Genomic DNA, 25,649 nt, shown 5'->3' on the forward strand with positions numbered 1-25,649 from the left:
TAAAAATTCTAAACACCCCAATTACAATCAGTGAAACTGAAAACGTAATAAAAAATTTACGAACAAAGAAAACCCCAGGTCCTCATCGGTTCACTGCTGAATTCTACAAGACATTTAGAGAAGAACTATTGCCAATATTCTTTAAACTCTTCAATGAAATAGAAAGCAAAGCAATACTTCCAAATTCATTCCTGGAAGCAAGTGTTACTTGATTTTGAAAGCAAGGGAAAGACCCAACCACAAAAGAGAACTACAGGCCACTATCCCTAATGAACACAGATGCAAAAATCCTCAATACTACATTGGCAAACAGAATACAGAGGGTTATCAAGAAGATCATATACCCTGATCATATTGGATTTATACCAGGGATGCAAGGACGGTTCAACATATGTAAATCAATAAATGTAATACACTATATTAACAAAGTTAAGTACAAAAACCATATGATCATCTCAATAGATGAAGAAAAAGCACTGGACAAAATTCACCACACATTCATGAGAAAAATCCTACAAAAATTTGAATAGATGGTCTTTATCTTAATATGATAAAGGCTATCTATGAAAAATCAACAGTCAACATCATAATAAATGGTCAAAAACTGAAAACATTCACAATAAAATCAGGAACAAGACAAGGATGTCCACTATCAGCACTCATGTTCAATATAGTTCTGGAAACATTAGCCACAGCAATTAGACAAGAGAAAGAAATAAAAGGAATACAGATAGAAAGGGAAGAAGTTAAACTGTCATTATTTGCTTACAATATGATACTCTACATAGAAAACCCAAAAAACTCTGCCAAAAGACTTCTAGACTTAATTGACAGATTCAGTAGAGATGCTGGATACAGGGTAAACACTCAAAAATCAATAGCCTTCTTGTACACAAATAACAGGCTCACTGAGAAAGAAATTCGGGAAATAATTCCTTTCAGAATACCATCCAAAAAAATGAAATATCTAAGAATCAATCTAATGAAGGAAGCAAAAGACCTCTGCACTGGAAACTATAGCACTGAAAAAAAAGAGACTGAAGAGGATATAAGAAAATGGAAAAACATCCCCTGTTCCTGAGTAGGAAGAACCAATATAGTGAAAATGGCCATACTTCCAAAACTGCTATACAGATTCAAGGCAATGCCAATTGAAATCCCAACAGTGTATTTCACAGAACTAGAGAAAACCCTTTAAAAATTCATTTGGAACGAGAAAAGACCTAGAATAGCAAAAGCAATTCTAGGCAAGAGAGCCATGGTGGGGGTATCAGAATCCCCAACTTGAAATTACACTACAAAGCCACTGTGATAAAAACAGCATGGTACTGCAAAAGAAACAGACCCAAGGATCAGTGGAATACATTAACGATGCAAAAACAACCCCAGACATACTCTGCTACCTCAACTTTGACAAAGGAGCCAACAATCATCACTGGAGGAAAGATAGCCTCTTTAATAAATAGTGCTGGAAAAACTGGATTTCAACCTGCCAAAGATTAAAACTAGGCCCCTATCTTTCACAATGCACTAAACTAACATCAAAGTGGATTAAAGATCTAAATATTAGAAAAACTAAACTTGTTGGAAGATGAGTTAGGTAGAACTCTTGAAGACCTTGGCATAGGAAAAGACTTTATAAACAAATCCTCAGTAGCACAGGAACTAACACAAAGAATCAACAATCAGCATCTAATCTTATTAAAAAGCTTCTGTACTGCAAGAGAAACCACCAACAGAGCAAAGAGACAACCTACAACGTGGGAAAAAATTTCATCAGTTGTTCCTGACAAAGGTCTACTACCTAGAATATATAAAGAACTCAAAAAATCAGACACCCCCAAATAAAAAGACCCAATCCACAAATGGGCACCTAAAATGAACAGACATTTCTCAGACAAAGAAGTAAAACCAGCAAATAAACATATGAAAAAATGTTCAACATGACTGATCACTGGAGAGATGCATATGAAAACAACACTGAGATTCCACGTCACTCCAGGAAGAATGGCTGCTGTGAAGAAATCAACCAATAACAAATGCTGGCGGGGTTCTGGGGAGAAAGGAACACTTCTCCAATGTTGGTAGGAGTGCAAACTGGTGAAACCACTGTGGAAATCAATACAAACAGAGGAGGCTTCTGGGCCACCGTACCACCACTCCCAGCTCAGAGGTGAGCTACACAGGCACCAGCAGCACACACACACACACATACACACATCCCTCCCACCTGCCATGGAAATGAGAAGATACATAAACAAGTCTCAAAACCAGACTTCCAGATCACCTACAACGACCCAAAAGGAAAAAGAGGTGGAACACTCTGATACTCAACCACCTGGACTCACTGAATTGGCAATAAAAGAGTATCTGGAAAAAATGAAATCAGAAATAACTTCTCAGATAACAGCAGAGACTGTGCTCATAGTGCAAGACATGATTAATAAATCTAGAGAGGAGCTAAGGAACATGATGGAATCCCAACACAGGAAACAAATGGAATCCATAAAATAAATGGAAAGAGATTTCCAGGAGATTAAAAATGCCATTGAAAGTCTACACAGCAGAATGAGCCAAAGTGAGGACAGAATTTCAGATAAATAAGATTGGAATTAGTGAACAGGAAAAGAAAAATTGGTTCAAAGTAGAAAGGGACCACAAGAAATCAATTGAGCAGCTGCTAGACGATGAAAACAAGAATAACATAAGACTGATCAGAGTCAATGAAGAAACAGGAGAGAGTGCAGATGACATAAAAAGAACTATTCACAGAAGTGATGGCAGAAAGCTTACCAAGCAGAGGAAAAGAACATGACATAGAGATAAGTGAGACATACAGGACTCCAAATAACCTTGATCAAAAAAGAATCTACATACAGGCATATAATTGTTAAGATTCCAGAATGCTAAGAGAAGAACAAAGTTCTACAAGCAGTTAGAGAAAAGAAACAAATCACAAACAAAGGAAAGACCATCAGAATCACAGCAGACTTCTGAGAGCAAAGCCTCAAGGCAAGAAGAGCTAGGAGTGATGTATTCCAAGCCCTAAAGGAAAACAGCCTCCAACCCAGATTGATGTACCCTACAAAACTATCTTTCAAAACTGATGGAGAAGGTACTTTCATGACAAAGAGCACCTAAGAAACTTCATGAATACCAAACCAGCACTCCAAATAATTTTAGACAATATCCTAGGAAAAGACAATGTGGATCACAAACCAGGAAGGACAACAGAATGAATCCATTGGGGACGACAAGAAATTAAATGCAAAAGGGGGAGAATTCAACAAAAAGGAAAAGTCATGATAATGATAAGTCAATATGTATCAGTTATAACAATCAATGTTAATGGTCTCAATCCACCAATCAAAAGAAATAAACTAGCAAAATGGATCAAGAAGCAAGATCCAACAATATCCTGCATAGAAGAAACACAATTCAAAAAGAAACTCACAGACTGAATGTTAAAGGGTGGAAAACAATACTCCATGTGACAGGAACCCCCCCCCAAAAAAGCAGGAGTAGCAATCCTCTTCACAGATCAAGTGGATTTCAAACCACCAATGATTAAGAGAGATAAAGAAGGACACTACATCCTTGTAAAGGGAAAAATCCAACAGGAAGAGATGACGATCATAAATATCTATGCACGAAACGCTAGTGCACCCAAGTATATAAAACAAATACTAACGGACATGAAAAGTCATATATGCACTAATATAATACTAGTAGGGAACTTCAATGTGCCACTATCACAAATAGATAGATCAAAGAGACAAAAAATAAATAATGAAATACTAGAACTCAATCAAAGTCTTGAACAAATGAACTTAACAGATGTTTACAGAGTGTTCCCCACCCCCAAATCACAATACACATTCTTTTCAGCTACACATGGGTCATTCTCCAAAATAAAACACATACTTACTCATAGAATATGCGTAAGTAAGTGCAAAGGAACTGATGTCATGGCCTGTATATTATCAGACCATAGTGTGATGAAATTGGAGATCAAAAGCAAAAGAAACTGCAGAAATTTCATAAACACATGGAAATTAAACAATACACTTCTGAATAACCAATGGGACACAGAGGGAATTAAAGAAGAAATCAGACAGTTCCTTCAAATGAATGACAGTGAAAATACAACATATTGGAATCTATGGGACACAATGAGAGCAGTCTTATGAGGGAAATTCATAGCAGTGAATATTCATATTACGAAAACACAGCGAGCCCAATTAAATAACCTGATCCTGAACCTCAAGCTTCTTGAAAAAGAAGAGCAGGACAAACCCAAAGCTCATACAAGGGAGGAAATTATAAAAATCAGAGCAGAAATCAATGCAATGCAGACTAAGAGAAAGATACAAAAAATTAATGAAGCCCAGAGTTGATTCTTCAAAAGAATAAACAAAATTGACAAACCCTTAGCCAACCTTATCACATAAAGGAAAGAAAAGGCCCAAATCCATGCAATTAGGAATGAAAAGGGTGAAATTACAACAGACCCAGCAGAAATCCAGAGGATCATCAATACCTACTTCCAGAACCTATATGCCAATAAGATGGACAACACAGAAGAAATGGACAGATTCCTAGATACATATGAATTACCAAAGTTGAATGAAGAAGACCTAAAAATTCTGAACAACCCAATGTCAATCAATGAAATGGAAAACGTAATTAAAAACTTATCAACTAAGAAAAGTGGGTCCTGATCACTTCACTGCTGAATTCTACAAGACATTTAGAGAGGAACTACTGCCACTACTGTTTAAACTCTTCAAGGAAATTGAAAAGGAAGCAAAACTCCCAAATTCATTCCTGGAAGCAAGTATCTCCTTGATCCCCAAACCAGAGAAAGACCCAACTGAAAAAGAGAACTACACACCAATCTCACTAATGAAATAGATGCAAAAATTCTAAATAAGGGCAAACAGAATGCAGAAGATCATCAAGAAGATCGTACACCCTGACCAAGTGGGATTCATCCCAGGGATTCAGGGATGGTTCAACATACACAAATCAATCAATGTAATACACTATATCAATAGAGCCAAGGACAAAAACCATATGATCATGTCCAGAGATGCAGAAAAAGCATTCGACAAAGTCCAACACGCATTTATGATAAAAACCCTACAAAAAATTGGAATACATGGTCTTACCTCAATCTCATAAAAGTCATCTATGAAAAACCAACAGCCAATATCATACTAAATGGTCAAAACCTGAAATCCTTCACACTAAAATCAGGAATAAGACAAGGATGTCCACTGTCACCAATCCTGTTCAATATAGTTTTGGAAACATTAGCCACAACAATTAGACAAGAGAAAGAAATAAAAGGAATAAAGACAGGAAATGAAGAAGTCAAATTGTCATTATTTGCAGATGACATGATACTCTATACAGAAGATCCCAAGAACTTCAGCAAATTCAGTAGAGTAGCTGGATACAAGGTCAACACACAAAAATCAATAGCTTTCCTCTTCATGAACAACAGGCCGACTAAGACAGAAATAGGGTGAACAATTCCTTTTACAATAGCATCCAAAAAACTGAAATACCTAGGAATCAACCTAGAAAACAAAAGAAATCAAAGACCTCTTCTCTGAAAACTATAGCCCTCTGAAAAGAGAGATTGCAGATGATATCAGAAAATGGAAAGACATCCAGTGCTCCTGGGTAGGAAGGATCAATATAGTGAAAATGGTTATACTTCCAAAACTGCTATATAGATTCAATGCAATTCCAATTGAAATCCCAGAAGCATACTTCATGGACCTTGAGCAAACAATCCAAAAATTCATTTGGAACAAGAAGAGACCCAGAATAGCAAAAGCAATTCTAGGCAACAGAGACATGGCAGGGGTTATCACAATCCCCAACTTCAAACTATACTACAAAGCTACTGTGATAAAAACAGCATGGTACTGGTAAAGAAACAGACCTGAGGACCAGTGGTACAGATTAGAAGATGCCAAAATAATTCCAGACGCACTCAGCCACCTCATCTTCAACAAAGAATCCAAACACTCTCACTGGAGGAAAGATAGCCTCTTTAATAAATGGTGCTGGAAAATTTGGGTTTCAACTTGCCAAAGATTAAAACTAGACCTGTATCTCTCGCCATGCACTAAACTAAAATCAGAATGGACTAAAGATCTAAATATTAAAGTAGAAATGCTGAAGCAGCTGGAATAGCAGTTAGGTATAACTCTTGAAGACACTGGTGTAGGAAAAGATTTTATGAACAAAACCTCAGTTGCCCGTGAAAGAGCACAGTCAACAAGTGGGACCACTTCTTACTAAAAAGCTTCTACACAGCAAGAGAAAGCACCAGCAGTGTGAAAAGACAACCCATAATGTGGGAAAAAATCTTCACCTGCTCTTCCTCGACAAAAGTCTAATATCTAGAATCTATGAAGAACTTAAAAAAATCAGACCTCCCAAATTGAAAGACCCAATCCAAAAATGGGCGTCTGAAATGAACAGACATTTCTCAGACAAAGAAGTAGAAATGCCAAATAAACACATGAAAAAATGTTCAACATCAATGGTCATTCGAGAGATGCAAATGAAAACAACGCTGAGATTCCACCTCACTCCAGAAAGAATGGCTGCTCTCATGAAATCAACCAATAATAAATGCTGGTGGGGCTGCGGGGAAAGAGGAACCCTGCTCCACTGCTGGTGGGAGTGTAGACTGGTGCAACCACTGTGGAAATCAGTATGGAGCAACCTCAAATAACTAGGACTGGAAGTCCCATTTGACCTTGCTATTCCCCTGCTGGGTATCTTCCCCAAAGAATTAAAAGAATCATATTACAGTGATATACGTGCACCTATGTTCATAGCAGCACAGTTTGTAATAACTAAAACTTGGAAGCAGCCCAAGTGCCCATCAACTGGAGACTGGATAAAGAAGATGTGTTTTTTTTATAAAATGGAGTACTACTCAGTCTTAAAAAATGAGAAATTAGAGACATTTATTGCTAAATGGATGCATGTTGAGGTGATATTCTTAAGTGAAATAAATAGGACACACATGTAAATACCAAACAGTTTCTCTAGTGTGAGAAACTGAAAGTGTAAACAAGGACTAAAAGGTATAATAGATAATGTGAAATTGGAAGAAAAGGGCCAAAGGGGAAGGGGAAGTGGGAGGGGTAGGGCAAAGGAAAGAAGGAAATGGAATTAATATGAGACAATGAAAAAATGGAAACAAAGTCTTTGTAAATAGGGAGGGATGGAGGGGTTGAAGGGAGGGCAGGGGAAGGGGGAAAAATAAGAACCAAGAGAGATTATGTAAAGGTGCAAATTTACAATGATGAATGTTATTATATTGTATACCTAAAATGTACCAATAAAATAAAATTTTTTTTAAAATGATACCTCAAAAACCCAGAACTATAGGTCCCATTTGACCCAGCTATTTCTCTGCTGGGTATCTTCCCAAAAGAATTAAAAGCACCGTACCATAGCAATATATGCTCACCCATGTTCATAGCAGCACGATTTGTAATATCTAAAACTTGGAAACAGCCCAACTGCCCATCAACTGGAGGTAGATAAAGAAGATGTGGGGTTTTTTATAAAATGAAGTACTACTCAGCCATAAAGGAGAAGCTAGAGACATTCATAGCTAAATGGATACACAGCGAGGCGATACTCTTAAGTGAAATAAACAGGACACACATGTGTAAATACCGAATAGTTTCTCTGGTGTGAAAAACTAAAAGTGTAAATAAGGATCAAAATTTATAAATGATAATTGAAACAGAAAAGGTCTAAAGGAGTAGGTAAAGTGAGAGGGATGGCGGAAAGAAAGAAAGGGAAAGAAAAAAATGAGAAAGGAAAAAATGGAAACCAAGTGTTTGTAAATAGGGAAGGATGGAGGGGGTGACGGGAGGGCAGAGGAATGGGGAAAAAATAAGAACCAGGATATATCATGTAAAGGTACAAGATCCCAATGATGAATGTGACTGTATTGTATACCTAAAATGTACCAATAAACTTAATCAAAAAAAATAATAAACTTTACAAATAAGAAATTCAATGCCAGGCAATGCGGAAAAAAAAGAAAACAAAAATCCTGGTGCCTTTATAGGGCATAATGGACCAAACTTATTTTGAAAACCAGTCAATAAAGGCAAAGAATCAAGTAATTATCCTGCTTTTCCTACACAAAATGTACTTCATGCTAAAAAATAGTTGATACAGGGAGTTTACAAATTTTAGACATACAGAACTAGAATTTCTTTACTTTGCAACCATAAATGAAATACTGGATCTAAGGTATGATCAACAGCTGCTACCTGTAAAAGATAAATAGTCTGACATTATATACCTCCTACTAGGCAGTGCCAACTATGAAGTATTGTTGTTCTCAAATCTAATCTTTCTCCCTAAAATCTATTACAAATACATTTATTATTATAGATTGAACTGCCAGCTTCTAGGAAATAAAAAGGGCAGAGGAAAATGCTAAATGAATGACAACCAAAGATACAATCATTCAAATCAAGAGTATGGGAAATTAGAAGATCATCTGGGTTTTTTTTGGGGGGGGGTACCAGGGATTGAACTTGGGACCTTGCACTTGTGAGGTAGGCAGTGGAACCACTGAGCTAAATCCCTGGCCCCTATCTGGGTTTTTGATGCCCCTCCAAAAAAAAAAAAAAAACTACAGAAAAGAAGTTAAGAAAACATATACACAAAAGGGAGCCTCTAGAGTAAGATATATACTGACATTATTAACCAATTGTAATGAAAAGACTTATTTTGGTCCTAAATCTAACAAAGAACCTAGACAATGATATGAGATCATTAGGGAAATTTCAATACTGACTACATTCTTTCGAAAAAAAATAACCATAATACCATTATCCACTTATAATAAACAATAGCAATTTTCTTTTACAGATATATGATAAAACGGATTATACATCTGGGATTTACTTCAAAATAATCCTGGAAGAGGAAGTAGGTAAGAATACAGATGAGGTCAAACTAGGCATGAGCTGACCACTTTTTAAGATGGATCACAGGTATAAGATGTTTTCAAAGGGATTCTCTTCACCAAACTCTGACTTCTAGACTTCTATATCTAACTCTATACTGTCTAATTTTAACAAGAATCTTGCTTAGGTCATTTTAGCCAATAATCCTTCCTTATTCATGATGTTTCTTCTTAACAATTTTCCATCAACTCACTCCCATCTACTGACTCCTTGTCTATCAATTCCCACTATTCCTTGTTGTATCCAGAGTTGAGCACAATCCTTCTCCCCACTGCAAAACCTCATTTCACCAGTCTCTATACCTATGGCAATCATCTTCCTGAACAGTTTGCCCAACCATTTTTCAACAAGTATGAGTATTTTTAACAGTTCATTACTGTATATGTATATTTATAATACTGTATTTAGTGAAAGCACTAATTATTAGCAGCATACATTAGAGTCTGAGGTTTTATAAATTCTTTATCACTATAAATTTGTTCTGAGATTAGTATAGCTCATTTACCATTTTGGCAGCTTCATCCAAGTCATCACAAGCTAGAATTTTAAGCCCACTATCTGCTATCAGTGCCTTGGCATCATCAACTCGTGTACCTAGAAATAATTTAAGAAAATATGAATAAATATTTTAAATATATACATAAAAATATTTAAAATTTTTGCCATAACACAGTACTAGTATGTTACTTCAACATAGAAGTACTTCTGTCATTTAACATAAATACTTCTGAACTAAAGAAAAATACTACAAAAGCCTGATATTACCTTGTAAAATATTTCACCTTATCATATCCATGATAATTAAGGCAAGTCAGAATTCCAAATAAATCACAACAAATAAAAAAGTTTCAAATTACACCAACCAAAACTATAAACATTCTTGCCCCAATGTCATAATTTTTTAAAAAAACAGTTTTAAAATTTCATATTATATAATACTTTCACTTAAAAGACACAGCTATTTGCAAACTATGCCTTACATGAGTATACTCCTTGGACTTATGAACTTTTAAGCAATTAGAAACAACTGCAAGATACCTTAACACTCACCTTGTAACCGTACCACAACAGGTATTTTAATTTCCAAGTCTTTTACTGCCATGACTATACCCTGTGCAATAACATCACATCGCATGATTCCTCCAAAAATGTTAACCAGAATAGCCAGTACCTGTCAACAAAGCATTTCTGGTAGATTAAAAATTTAAAGGAATGAGTACTGTCCACCTCCCAAAAAAATTAAGATCCATGGAAACATTTTCAGACCAAATAACCTTACCTCCTTCTAGCTCAGTCCACTGTCCACTACAGCTTACTTCCATTTTCTTGGATAATTTCAATACCTCGCTCATATTCTCTTTTCTACTGTATCCATACAAACAAGACTTTCTAATTCTACTGACTTTTTCCAATAGTAAGATCTCAATTAGTGTTCATTATTTATCATCTCTTCATTTATGCCCATCAATGCAACCAATTTTTGACACAAGTCCTCCTCAGAATCACTCAACTTCCACATGCTCACTTCTGGCTACACTTTACCTCTTAACTTTAGGGCCTCTTGACCTTCACCATCACACTGACAGTTCTGAATCATTGTTCTGTCCTTCCCCATCCCCAAAATACAAATACTCTCAACTACTGTTTCTCTCAACTATTAGGCCAGTTAAGAAGGTTCTAGAACAGCTGGAGCCTTTGGGCCAACAGTCTCTAGCTATAAACAACCTTCTCCATCTACATCCTAGACCCATTGAAATACTTTCTGTGAATCCCATGAGGTGAAAACAGCTGATACACAGTGAGCTATCCTAAACATCCCTTTTCTTAACCACTATTATATCTGGATTTTCAATAAATGAAGCTGTAGAATTCATAATGGACTCAAACACATAGTGGACTTCAGGGCTGGGGATTTAGCTCAGTGGTGCCACCACCTGCCTTACAAGCACAAGGTCCTGAGTTCGATCCCCGGTACCAAAAAATCACAGTGGACTTTAACTCTTGCCTTATCACCATCCTTTCCCCTTCATTCTGGATAGCTTCAATATTCACCAAAAAGCATCATCTAATACTCTAGCCTTAAAGTTACTGAATCCTTACCAAGCCACTTTCACTTCATTCTATTTCAATTGATTACTACCAAGGATAAATCTTACACTTGATCAGGATGAATACGCAGTGTGTAAATCTCACTCTGTTCAATTTCCTCCCCTTTTACCTTTAATGCCTTTCACCTCTAGCTACACTGAATCCAATCTTTTCTTTTTAAAAAGCCTCTTTACAGTCCCTCACTCCTTTTCTAATACCCAATCTATCAGCTCTCAACTGGTATTTCTTTCCTATAGAAAGTTATGCAATTCAATGACACTGACACTTGCCAGCTCAATTTTGCTATGTCTGTCCCTCTACCATCCCAGTTCAAACAATGCATCTTTGGATGACTCTAGCCATATTTTATCCACCCCAACATTAAGGAGTAGTAAGTTAAAAAAAAAAAGGCCCTAAAACATTAGCATAAGCTGAGGTGTAAAACAATCCTCTCCTTAGCAGTCTGCCTCATACTTTAACTCTCTGTAAGCCTCCTGTCCCACTCAAGCTCTTTAACTTTTAGCATATGATCATCCTTTTTCCACTAACAACTCAAAAAAAGGAGTAACCTCCTCTCCAAAGCTAATGGTGCCACCTAATTACTATACTATTTCTCCACCACATTACTGTATCTCCTCCGGGTCTTTACCTATTTAACCATACTCTCTACTTTCCAATCTTTTCTCCTCTTAACTAGAAATAGGCCGTCTTTCTTCTATTCTAAACAAATAAGCAATCAAACATATACCATAACACTTTCCTCAACTGTATAAACCTTCAAATAGCAACATTATGTTTTCCCATGCTTTTGTAAAACACATCTTGGAAGAATAGTCTCTCCTGGATGTGTCCACTCCCTCAATCCCCAATCACAACTTAATCCTTTACACAGTGGTTTCTGTACTCCTTCTCTACTGTTTTTACTAAGGTTCCTTATCAGTTCTTTCCATCTTTATTCAGCTTGATCAATCCTAAAGGATCTAACACTGTCACACGTCACCTACTTCTCAAAACTCTTCTCCTTAGACTTCAATATCACCACCTATTCCTGGTGTGCTCCTATTATCTGTCAGTTTGTTCCCTCTCTCTTTCAATAGGTCTTCCTTTTCTCTCCAACTCTCAGCATTGAGGGGCCATGTTCCACTCTTTGTTTCTTCATCTCACTTGAATGGACCATCTTACCAATTCCTAAGACTTCAATTTTTTCTGTATTCTGAGGACTCTCAACTGTGACCCCAACCAGAATAAGAAGTATAACATCTTTACAACCACGTGTCTGCTAGATATAGTCACCATAATCTAAACTTAACAAACTCATTCAGAAATACCTATTCTTCTACTCTGCCTCCGCAGCATGATGGCAAATGACATAAAGAACATTTTATATCTCATTTTAGTTGAATCTTCTTTGTAAAATTAATGAATATGATAAATAACCCTATAGGACAGTGGTGGCAAACCTATGGCACACATGCCTCAGCAGGGTGTATCACGAAAAGCTCTAAAAGGTTCGCCATCACTGCTATAGGACCAACGAGAAAATGCACTGAAATTTTTTTCAAGCAATTCTACAATCTAATACCACAATGGACACTGTCAATAACATTAATGATAAGTATTTACCTATAACCTATGTAAGCACTGGGGATTGTGCCAGCCACTGGGAGAGGCAATAATGAGTAAGATATGATCCCTACTAATGAGGAATTCTCAGTCTAAATTCAGTAAGACTAGTTCCATGGAGGCAATTATTTTACTTTTCTATTAGCATTACCAAACACCAGCCACACGACAGATATATTCCCTCGGAAATGTCTTGTGAGTAATAATACATGTGTCTTTTTATTATGATGATTATAAATGCATAATAATTGTAAAAATTAATGGGTTTCACTGTGACATTTCCATACAGTATATGTCTTTGAGGTTATGATGCTTCACAATTCATGTATTCTGATAATCACTTATAAATGCACAGTTGTAAATTATGGCATATCTATAAGACAATTTATGCAAACATCAAAATGAGTATTATAGAAGAACAGCGAACTGCAAAAAATGTTCAAGATATATTACAAAAAAATAAAGATTCTAAATACTTCTACTAAAAGATACATATGAATCTGTATAGCATGTGACTTTTACCACATTTGTTTCTAAAATGTAATGTGTGTGTATACATATATCCATTAACAAGTCTTTAAGAATTAAAGCTATTCCTGCAAAGAATTAAAGGTGGTTTTTTACTTTCTTCTTTGTCATTTTATATTTATTGATTCCCACATTTCTGTGGTAAACTAGTATCTCTAGGAACTTTATTTCATATAAATGGTTCCCAAGACCAGATCAGTATCACCATTTATAGTATCATCTAATACCATCTAATATTCCTTCACCTTGTTTGCTAAATCATAAGGATAACTAGTTAATTTTGTCAAAAACTCTCCAGTTAACTTCTACTGCATGGATTTCAACTCTTCTTTCCAAACTACTGAGGTCTTTTGAATTTAATCCTCAACTAGCATTATTCTAGTTGTACAAATATTAATCAAGTTGCTTTTCACAATTAAAATTCAAAAGCATAAATGCTATCTTACCTTTTTATCTGAAGTGATAAGCTTAAATGCTTCTGTTACTTGATGAACCGTGGCACCACCACCAACATCAAGGAAGTTGGCTGGAGTCCCTCCGTGAAGTTTTATTATATCCATTGTGGCCATAGCCAAACCAGCACCATTTACTATCAGGAAGGGAAAATGGTTTGTACAAGCAACAAACATGGAAAAAATAAATTAAGCTTAGTAAACTAACTCTAACATAAAAAATATGGTACCTAGACAGCCTATATTTCCATCAAGGCCAATATAGTTGAGATTTGCCTTAGCTGCATCTCTATCCCTTTCATCTTCCTGGGTCCAGTCCTGAAGATCAAAGATTTTCTTTTGACGATAGGATGAATTTGAATCAAAATTGATCTTTGCATCCATACAAAGCACTTTGAAAGGAAACAAAGAAAGTGATCTTAATGTCAAGAAAAACATAAATTGTTTAGTTTAGGACAAAAACATTTTAATTCTGAAAGTATTTCAACTCATGTTCGTAATCAATACAAACTGTTTCTTTAAAAAAGAATAATGGAGGAATTTAAAATGTCCCAAAGTTACAGTTTCTATACCCATACTAGGTACTAGGTAAACAACAAGAACACAAACAAAAACACCTCAAAGACAAGGATGTCCACTATCATCACTCCTGCTCAAATCAGTAACTGAAATATTAGCCAGAGCAATCAGACAAAAGAAAGAAATAAAAGCCATTTGTATAGGAAAGAAGTGAAATTTTCATTATTTGCAAACAAATGATACTCTATAAAGAAGACCAAAAATTGCCACCAAAAGATTCCTGGAATTGGGCTGGGGATTTAGCTCAGTGGCACTGCGCCTGCCTCCCAAGCTCAAGGTCCTGAGTTCGATCCCCAGTACTAAAAAAAAAGATCCCTGGAATTAATAATCAAATTCATCAATATAGTAGGGTAGAAAATGAACACGCAAAAATCAGTAATGTTTCCATACACCAACAACGAACACACTGAGAATGACATTAGGAAAACAATATAGTTCATAAAAGCATCAAGAGAAATTAAATATTTAGGATTTAACCTAACCAAGGAAGTGAAAGGCCTCTACAATGAAAACTACAGTACTTTGAAAAAGGAGATAGAAGAAGACATCAGAAAACGGAAAGCTATCCCCCCATTCCTGTATTGGTAGAACCAATATTGTCAAAATGGCCAGACTTCCAAACCTGATACACAAATTTAATGCAATTCCAATCAAAACACAGAACTAGAGAAAACAATACTCAAATTCATATAGAACTAGAAGAGACCCAGAAGAGCAAAAGCAATCCTGGACAAGAACAAAGCAGGAGATATCAAATCCTGGATTTCAAGTTATATTACAAAGCTATCATGATTTAAAAAACAAAGAACAAAAACCAAAACTGGCCCCAAAACAGAAATGTGGATCAATGGAACAAAACAGAGGATGCAAAAACAACTCAAAGCACATTCAGCTCTCTGATCTTTGACAAAGGGTCATAAAACATACACTGGAGGAAAGACAAAATCTTTTTAATAAATGGTGCTGGGAAAACTGGCTATCTACACACAGAAGAGTGAATCTTTTATCATGTATTAAACTAAAATCAAAATGAGTCAAAGATCTGAATGATAAAACAAAAAATCTGCTGGAGGATAAAATAGGTAAAACTCTTGAAGACATAGATATAGTCAAAGACTTTCTGAACAAAACCCCAGCTGCACAAGAAAGAACAACAAGAATCAACAAATTGGATCACATCAAAGTAAAAAGCTTCTTCACAGCAAAGGAAACAGTGAAGAGACAATCTATAGAAGAGGGAAAAAAACCTGCCAACTATTCTTCAGACAGAACTAATAACCAGAATGTATAAAGAACCGAAAAAGAATAGACCCACCAAAATAAAAGACCCAATCAAAAAAAATGTACAAGTGAAATGAATAGACACTTCAGAAGTACAAATGGCCAAAGTACATAAAAAATGTTCAACATTGCTGGCCATTAAAGAAATGTGAATTAAAACAAAACTGAGATTCCATCTTACTCCAGAAAGAATGGCTATCATCAAGAAATCAAATAATAAATACTGGAGTCTGGGGGAAAAAGGAATCCTTCTACATTGTTGGTAGGAAGGTAAACTAGCACAACCACTATGGAAATCAGTATGGAGATTTCTCAAAAAACTCAAACTAGAAATTTTATTTGACTAAGCTATTTCCCTTCTAGGTATCTTTCTGAAAGAGTTAAATATATTATATTACAGTGATACAAGCATATTCATGTTTACAGCAGCACAACTCATACTAGCTAAATCTGTTCATCAACAGATGAATGGAAAAAGAAAATGTGGTATGTATACACAATGGAGTATTTTCCATTGACATGGTCTACTTTGCCATAAAGGGTAAACTTAATTCATTTGTAGGAAAATGGAGGTATCTTGAGATCCTAATGTTAAGTGAAATAAATCAGATACACAAGCTTAAATATCACACAGTTTCTCTAATATGAGAAACCCAAAATATAAATAAAGAGCAAAATAAAAGATAGATAATAGGAAAGATATACTAGAAAATTGGAAATAGGGAGATAAATCTTTTGCAAATGGTATGGGGTCCAAGACATGAAAGGAGGAGAGAGACAAAGGGGCAGGAAAGCAGATAAAAAAAGAACTGAAATGCATTATATGTATGTACCAACTCCACACAAGGAATGTAATCTCTATGTACTATAAACACATACTAATAAAAAATAAAAATTAAAAAAAAGATTTTTTAAACTTCCCAAGAACTGTCCATATTCCAAGCTAACTAACCCCAGGTCCCATTCTTTCACACCACTCAAGGACACTGCTGCAACAATTCTGTCTTTTCAAAATTATAAATTCTCTCCCCCTACTTTTCTAGGGGGAGGGGATTCTTTTGACTTATAAATCCTACTATTTGCTAAAGTACTGTTATTTCTCCACCTTGAAACTACCTTAACTCCACCTCCCCCTTACTCTTTGCTTCCTAAACACCAGAACTCTGGAAAGACTTGTCTGTTTAAGGGGGTCAGCAAACTGGTCCAGGGACCAGATTTGACCTGTGTCTTTCATTATGGCCTGTGAGCTAAGAATGGATTTTACATTTTTAAAGAACTGTGAAGAAGAAGAAAAAAAGTGAGGAGAGAAAAAAGTAAGAAGAAAAGCAACAGAACCAAAGATCATAGGCCCACAAAGCCTAAAATACTTAACTATCAACCTATGTGCATGAACTCCTTGAACCAACTTTTCCTTCTGGAATTCTCTGTTATACTCACTCCAATCAGCTTCTACCTGGACCAAAATGTTTTTTTATTAAGATTATTCCTCTGACTTCATTTTTCAGTATTCTATCCCTGCAAGTCTAACCACAGCATCCTCCTTATAGTTCCTGAACAGACAGATGGCTGGAAGACATGAGCTCAAGGGTTATAACACGTGGAAACTTGGAACACAGCAGTGATTCCCAAACAAGGGCAGTTTAGTGCCACATGGGGCATCTCACAATGTCTGGAGACATTTATGGATGTTGCAAGTGGAGGTTACTACTGGCACTTGAGTGCTACTAGGAAAAAATTCTGTTAAATACCTAAAATTTTAGGTATTTTTAAAAATACAGACTCACAGGGAAATTGCAAAAATAGTACAAAGGGTCTTTATGTACTGTTCACCCAATGGTGACATATGACATAACTTTATATTTCCAAATAGTTGGTCAGCTTTCACTATTTTTATTTTTCTTCTGATATTTTATTTTTTTAAATTTTAGTTTATTAGTACATTGTATAATACATAATGTATATATTCCTTGTGGAAAGATCGTACATGTACACAACACATCTCAATTCCCTTTTTACATCCTTATCCCTTTTCTCACTCCACCCTCCCTCCATCTCTTGATCCCTTTCCCCTGTGAGAACAATGAACCTCTCTACTTTCTATTATCATTTATTTTGCTCTCTATTTTTACTCTGGGTTTCTCATATAAGAAAAAGTTTTTGCCATTTTTTAAAACCTGCAATCATTTGTACACACAGGTATGTGTATGTATAATTTTATCCCATAGATTTATGTAACTGCCACCACAATCATGACAGAACTATTCCATCATCACAAAAGATCTCTCTCCTCTACCTCTTTGTGTTCATGTCCTTAACCCTATTATTTCCTACCTTGTCTCTGTGCCCTAAAAGCCAGTCTGTTCTCCATCCTCTATAGTTGTTATTTTGAGAATGTTACATAAATGCAGTCTTGGAATACATGATATTTTGAGATTGGCTGTTTTACTATACACAATGCCTTTGAGGTCCACCTAGGTTGTTCTATATGTCAATAGTTTATCCCTTTTCAATGCAAAGCAGTATTCCAATGTATAGATATGTTATAGCTTGTGTCTATGTGTCTCCCTAAAGCTACAAGTGGTCATAGGTAGGCCTTTCAGAGGTGGCTGGATGTACAATGTGTGCTGCTGGGATTAAGGGTGTGCACTTAGTAAATTAGTCCACTGACTGGTTTGCCACAGTTCTGAGTGTAGATAATGGGAAGACCCGCCTTGCATGTGAGGGTTATCCCCCCTAAGGGTGCACAGTCTGGATAGAATATAAGGGACAGAAGGAGGGCTGCTGTTGCTGCTTGCTGCTTGGCTACTTTACTGTGTGTGGCCTTGCTGCCTTCTGGCTACCATGAACTGTTTCTCCCTGCAATGCCACCCTGCCTTGGAGCCAGCCAACTATGAACTGAAACCTGCACAAACTATGAGCTTCAATAAACCTTTCCTCCTTAAACTTTGGGTGTTGGGTATTTTGTCTAAGCAATTAGAAGAGTAACTACCATACTTGCATTTTTTCAACCACTTCCCCTTTGAAGAATATTTGGGTTATGTTCAATATTCTGCTAGTATTAATAAGATACTGTGAATATTCCTGTATAAATTTTGTATGACCAAAGTTCTCTCTTTGTCCTTCTGACATATCATTGTTACTCTTTTAAGTATTTCTCTACTTTTTATGCAACAATATGTTCCAGGCTTTTTCACTTTTCTTCTCACAGTTCAGGGATTAGCCTTTTCTCCAAAGAGCCCTCGTTCCTTTTTGTGGAAAATGATATTTTTTTCACATATGTAATTATTTTTTATCAGAGCACTTATTCATTTTTCATTAAATTTCATTTTCAAACTGGATTTCAACCTGCCAAAGATTAAAACTAGACCCCTATATTTCACCATGCACTAAACTAAAATCAAAGTGGATTAAAGATCTAAATATTAAAATAGAAACACTAAACTTCCTGGAAAGTAAGTTAGGTAGAAATCTCAAAGACATTGGCATAGGAAAAGACTTTACGAACAAATCCTCAGTAGCACACAAACTAGCACACAGAATCAACAACTGGGATCTCATCTTATTAAAAAGGTTCTGCACTGCAAGAGAAACTACCAACAGAGGTAAGAGACAACCTACAATGTGGGAAAAAATTTTTATCAGCTGTTCCTCAGACAAAGGAGTACTACCTAGACTATACAAAGAACTTAAGGGCCAAGAATTTAGCTCAGTGGTTCTGCCGCCTGCCCCACAAGCTGAAAGTCCCGAGTTCGATCCCTGGTACCAAAAAAAAAAAAAAAAATCAGACCCCCCCCCCCCAAATATAAAGACCCAATTCAAAAATGAGCATGTGGAAAATGGTATTTAGGCACCAAGATATGTATACTACTCATGATCATTGCTATAAATGTCATTGCTTCTGGGGTTTTTTGGCAAACAGAGCCAAAAAATATATGTGTATGTATATATTAAAATGCACATTTATGTTTATTTCTATTTTTAAAAATCTCCAAATTTATACAGATAATCTCTAATTTCACTCTAATGATCCTCAAAATTCACTCAAATTCTACATTCTGTATATTTGTACTTCTCTTATCCAACATTTAGAAACTTTTTTTTTCATACTGGTCCATATCAAGGCATACATTATGCTGATTTATGCCAGTGTTGATAATGTTAACTTTGATATTACTTGGTTAAAGTACAATCAACCAGGCTTCTCCACTATAGAATAATTATTTTCCCTTTGTAGTTATTAGAAAATTTGTGGGGAAATATGTTAAGACTGTTCCTCATCAAACTTTTATCCATCAGTTTGAAATTTGTAAATGATTTTCTAACTCCATCATTCCTCTATATTTACTAATTGGCATTATAAAGAAAAACTTTCCTTTTTCCCCCATTTGTTTATTTCAGAACATTTCTCTTCTTATTCAATGAGTTATAATCCATTTTTATGCTACTTAGAAGGCTGAGGAAGGAGGATTGCTTGAGCTCAGGAGTTTGAGGCTAGCCTGGGCAACACAGCAAGATCCTGTCAGGAAAAAAATCTGTAGCTTAGACTGTTTCATATTTGTCCAGTAGAGGACCCAAATTGAAGTGCATTCTACAAAATAAACGGTCCTTTCTCATAAGATTCAAGATCAAGTCAAATGGACATGACAACTAAATTCAAGGTGTGATCCTGGACTAGGATCCTAGATGAGCACTAAAAGATATAAAGGATATTACATTACTAGGATACTCGTCCACATATGAGTATGTATTGTGGATTAGATAACTATTTTATAATACTAAATTTTCTGGTTTTTATAGTAAGTACTCGAGGTTATATAAGAAAACGTTCTTGTTTTTAGAAAATGAAATAATTTAGGAGTAATGGAGAAAAAACATCTCCAATTACTCTTAAATGGATCTCAAAGTATGTATTTTTACACACACACAGGAGAGAAGGATCAAACAAATCAGGTAAAATGTAAACAAGTAGCAAAGCTGAGTAAAGTATATATAGGAGTTCCTTGTACTATTTTATTTCTATATCAAAACAAAAAAGAGGGGGGAAAACTCACACAGACCATTCACATTAAGCTGTATGATTTAATTCAGCAAAATATAATCCATCATATTAATGGTGTTGACAAGAAACTATACTGACAATTCTTAACCTTTTATTTTTCCCTATGAATTGCAAAATGATCTACTTACATAATCTTTATATGCTTACATTTAAATCATGCATTAACAAAAAACTGACCAATTCTGATAACAAGTCATCCTCACAGTGAGCATAATATACCTGCCATGAACTTTGATAAAACCAAATACAAAGTTCTTGAAACATAATTATTCCTGGGATAACTGGGCCCTGCACATGCTAGACAAGTACTCTTAACACTGAGCTACATTCCCAGCCCGAAATATTTTCAAGACTAAGGGAAATAAATATAACAGTAAGTTAGAACAGAATTAAAACCTATAAATGAGATTAAAATCAACAGTCACTCTACACTAGAAAGTAGCAGAAAAGATTCCAAAAATATAGCCTTAGAAATAAACCTAAACTTAAAAAAAAAAAGAAAGCAAGAAATCTAAGAAGAAATACACTTACATAAAAAATGGTAAATATCATTTAAGTATATAAATGAATACATAAGAGGAGAAATAATGTTTCTGGCTTTAAAAATATTGCCACAAAGATGTTAATTTTCCCAACTACTTTACAGAATTAATTCAATTTCAATAAAACTTTTAGCATGATTTGTTTTGAAATCTCAAAAAAGTGACTGTATAGTTTACCTAGCAATAGAGGCTTTAGTTTAGATATGGTCTGAATGTGTCTCCCAAAGGTCTTCATACTGGACACTTGGTTCCCAGCATCATGGTGGTGAGGAAATGGTAAAACCTTTAAAAGGTAGGGCTTGTCCAAGGAAATTAGGTCACTACGGTTTCCAACCTCTGAAGAGATTAACATCACTCTCATGGGATACCGGGAGTTCCTGCAAATTCAAGTTGAAATAAAAAGGACAAGTCTGGTCCCTGAATCGCTCTGGTTTCTTATCCTGCCATGTGATCTCTTCCAAACACACTATACCACTGTGATGCCAGCTGCCTATGGCTCTCATCAGAAGCCAAACAGATGGGGCTACCCAATCTTGGACTTTTAACCTCTAAAACTGTGAACTAAACAAACCTCTCATTACATATTCAGCATCAGGTATTTTGTTACAACAGAAAATGGACTGACACAAGGGGTTAGTAATTCCATATCCAAGAACCAGTAGCAGAAGTAAAGATTTCAGGAGGCTTGTGCATGTGAACATGCTCACATGAAAACTGTGATACATTCCCCTTGAGTGAGGGTTCCTTGCTTTTGTGCAATTTTCATGAACATTCACTTCTCAAAAGAAACTAAAAGAACCCAATCTATTTATTTAAACAGGTAAGAACTATCCCTCTTAAAAAGTTTTTTATTTGGTTGGTTTTTGTTTTTGCTTATCTTTTCCAGCTTTATGGACATAAAAAGACAAATAAAAATTGTATACAATTTAAGGTATATACCTTATTTTGATACAGGTATCAAAATAAAATGAAATGATTACCTTAATCAAGATAATTAATATATCCATCACTTCACATAGTTAACTTGTAAGTATTATGAGAATATTTAAGATCTACTTTCTAAGGAAATTTCAATTATACAATATTACTAACTATTCATGCTGCACATTAAACAGTCTCTATACTTATTCAACTAATAATTGAAAGTTTATTGTCTTTGACCAAGATCTCCCAATTTTCCTCAACCTCAACCCTAGTAAAATCCCTTCTAACTCTGTTTCCATGACTTCAACATTTTGAGATCATGTAACTAAAATCACACAGTATTTGTCTCTCTGTATCTGACTTATTCCACTTAGCAAAATGTACTACAGGTTCATCTATGGTGTCAAAAATGGCAAGATTTCCTTTTAAAGAAGGAAATTATTGATACAAAGAATAATCAGATCTATAGAATCAGATATTTGAATATGTGGTGGCTCACGCCAATAATTCCAGCTACTCAGGAGGCTGAAGCAGAATGATCACACTTTGACACCAGCCTGGGCAACTTAGCAAGATCTTATCTCAAAATAAAATAGTAAGAGGTAGGTATGTAGCTCAGTACTTTCTGGGTTTATTCCCAGTATCACAAAGAAAAAAAAGAAGGGAAGAGGAAGAAAAGGGAGAGGACACTTTATTTAAGGATAACAGAAAAATAGGCTCTCGGGAAAAAAAAGAAGCCAAAGTAAAATCTTGATTGATTAAAGACTTAAAAGTAAAAATTATGAAACAATAAAAGTAGAACACACTGTAGATGAATAGTTACTAATCGAGACAGAGAGGAAATTCTCTGAGCATAAAAGTAATGGAAGTTAAAATGAGATTTCATTACATGCAAAAGCAAAGTGTTAATATGCTCCAAAGAGATGAAACAAAATTAAACAGAGGATAAATTCAGAAAAGTATTCGTGTCAAATGCCAGACAAGAAAATTAATATCCTTAATTTGAAATAGGAAGAAAAGGTTCAAAGGGGTGGGGGTGGCAGGAGGTGAAGGGGAGAGATCAGAGTTACAGGCTGGAATCTGGAAAGAATCCATACATAGATGGTTTAAAACTATAGGAAGAGATGTAGACAGAGACTAGGCTGGAGCTCATCAGTGGATTGGAAAGGAAGAGTCACTGAGATCAAAGGAGAGAAGGGTGTGTTTCCAGAAGAAGCATATACAACTATGTATACTACACAGTACTCGATAGTGTAATAAATGACTGTTACTGTTTTAGGTACTTATAACATGCTGTGCTTTTCATCCTTTAGAGCATAATCCTACTTTTATAAAAGAATCTACTATAAAACAGTGTGCTGCTATGCCAGTTGAACCCTCACATATGTCGTGTTTAACTGCGTATTTGGATAATATCAAGGGGCCATCACAGATGATTGACATACACCTTCTCAGTCTGCACTTAGAAGTTGGAGCTCTGTATGGTACACTTGGCGATACACACGGATGAAATTGCCTAATAACATATTTCTCAGATTATATTTCCATCACGTGTCACATGACTGTATTGAAATTTAAATTTAAAAAAATTTTGGCCTATGTGGAGTCTACTAGCTAATTAGAATTTTTTTCAGACCACTATTTGTTCAATATTAGTTTTGAAAATCTTTCTAAAACAAATTACATCTTTTGATGTCTTGTTAATGCTTGAGATTTTTTTTAAATTATATGGAAAAATGTTTAAGCACTTTCCAGTTTTGCTTTGGTTGAGTTCTACTATATTTGAATACTATTATAGTTTTTTTTCCCTTGCATTGCTTTTCTTTGAATAATTTTAATTTTGTATATGTGTGTGTTTAGTGAATAATAATAAAGTTATACATTTAAAAAAAAGAAAATTAATATCCTTAATATATAACAAGCCCATATACATGCAGAAATTACCAGAACATATTCTTAGATGAATAAAACAAGATGCAAAATGTATAGAGCATGCAATCTTTTCTGTAAGGAGGTAATTAAGAATATATTTTCTAACTTGTTTTACTTGCAAAATAAATACTTTGTAGTATTTTTAATTTTTTTTCTAAAAACAAACATGAAACCAAAAACTAAGGACTGAAAGAGTAAGAATAGATGAAGATGGAGAGAAAGCAAAATTTCTGAGTTAAGGAATAAGAAGGGAAGAAATACTTTGTTACAAAGTTTTAGTTTTTGAATCATCTAAATAAATTAAATACAAAGACTTCATCAAATTAATAAGAAAAACGACACATCTTTCTTTGGTATAACATAGTAAGCTAAATAATAACCAACCAAAGATAACAGGTCCTAATCTATAGATTCTGTGAATGTTACTTTTTAAGGTAAAATTTATGCAAATGTGATTAAGGATTTTGAGATAAAGATTATCTTGCCCTAAATTACATCATAAGTGTCCTTATATGAGAGAGGTAAGCTGGGTGTAGTGGTGCAGCCCTGAAATCCCAGTATTCTGCTAGGCTGAGGCATAAGGATCACAAAATCGAGCCAAGCCTGGGCAACTTAGCAAGACCCTAAATCAAGCAATCAATGAGCTGGAGATGTAGCTCAGTACAGAGGCCCTAGGTTCCACCTCCAGTACTGAGAGAGAGAGGGAAACTGGGGGGGGGGGGGGAAAGGGGGGGGGGAGGGGGGGGGAGAGGGGGGGAGAGGGGGGAGAGGGGGAGAGAGGGGGAGAGAGGGAGGGAGAGGGAGGGAGAGGGAGGGAGGGAGAGAGAGAGACAGAGAGACACAGAGAGAGACAGGCAGGCAGGAAGGCAGGCAGAGGGAGACTGGATACATACAGAAGGGAAAAGATAAGGTATTCACAAAACCAGAGATTAAAATGAAGTTAACACTGGCCAAGGAATGCCAACAGAAGTAGGGGTTGGATTCTTTGCTACAGCCACCTTCATGAGTGGATCCCTGCTATACTCAGAATTCATAAGCTACTGACTTTGGAATTAGAACTTTAAGAAAATAAATTCTTTTGTTTCAGGTCACTTAACTCTACAGTAATTTTGTTTTATCAGTCACTGGAAACAATAAAGGGGGCAAAGAACAACAAAGAAAATTTGCAGAAGAAAAACATGCTCAATAAATAACAAAAAACTCTCAATATTGCTAGTTATCAAAGAACTAAAAAACAAAACAAGCACCATTTCTTCATTATCAGTTTGATGGAGATTAAACTCAGGGTAACACTTTTGGCAAATTATGCAATGAGACAGACACTGTATTAGAAGGACAGGAGAATAGGAGGGGAGAAAAGAAGAGGAAAGGGGGGAGGAGAGTAAACTACCTGGTATAATGTATCTCAAAATGTTACCACTCTAACCATCAAGACATATATTAAAAATATTATTACTGTTTGACCCAAAAATCCTACTTTTAAGAATCTATATGAAAGATAATCAGAGGTGCTAAGACAAATAATATAAAGTACAAGTCTTTTAAAATTGTCTTTTGAAAAATATTTAACATGAAAGCATTGTATTATATAGTTTTAAGTTTAAAAAGTGAA

The 25,649-nt window shown here is 35.4% G+C and overlaps 1 protein-coding gene across 4 annotated transcripts in view; it reads right to left on the bottom strand.

Moving 5' to 3' along the window:
• Sucla2 (succinate-CoA ligase ADP-forming subunit beta) overlaps nucleotides 1-25,649 on the bottom strand; it is a 196,711-nt gene that overhangs the window by 133,663 nt on the left and 37,399 nt on the right. For all 4 annotated transcript variants that reach the window (XM_087197344.1, XM_004844191.4, XM_087197342.1 and 1 more), the window contains exons 7-10: nucleotides 13,951-14,112; nucleotides 13,715-13,857; nucleotides 10,080-10,200; nucleotides 9,535-9,623 (exon numbers count right to left, since the gene is read on the bottom strand). In XM_087197344.1, the coding sequence (XP_087053470.1) occupies nucleotides 9,535-9,623; nucleotides 10,080-10,200; nucleotides 13,715-13,857; nucleotides 13,951-14,112 (515 nt within the window). The remainder of the gene's footprint in view (nucleotides 1-9,534; nucleotides 9,624-10,079; nucleotides 10,201-13,714; nucleotides 13,858-13,950; nucleotides 14,113-25,649) is intronic.

The sequence above is a fragment of the Heterocephalus glaber genome, unplaced genomic scaffold, assembly GCF_053883595.1.
Source record: "Heterocephalus glaber isolate CG9 unplaced genomic scaffold, H.glaber_assembly_v1.0 deba00001666, whole genome shotgun sequence".
Taxonomy (NCBI): Eukaryota; Metazoa; Chordata; class Mammalia; order Rodentia; family Bathyergidae; genus Heterocephalus; species Heterocephalus glaber.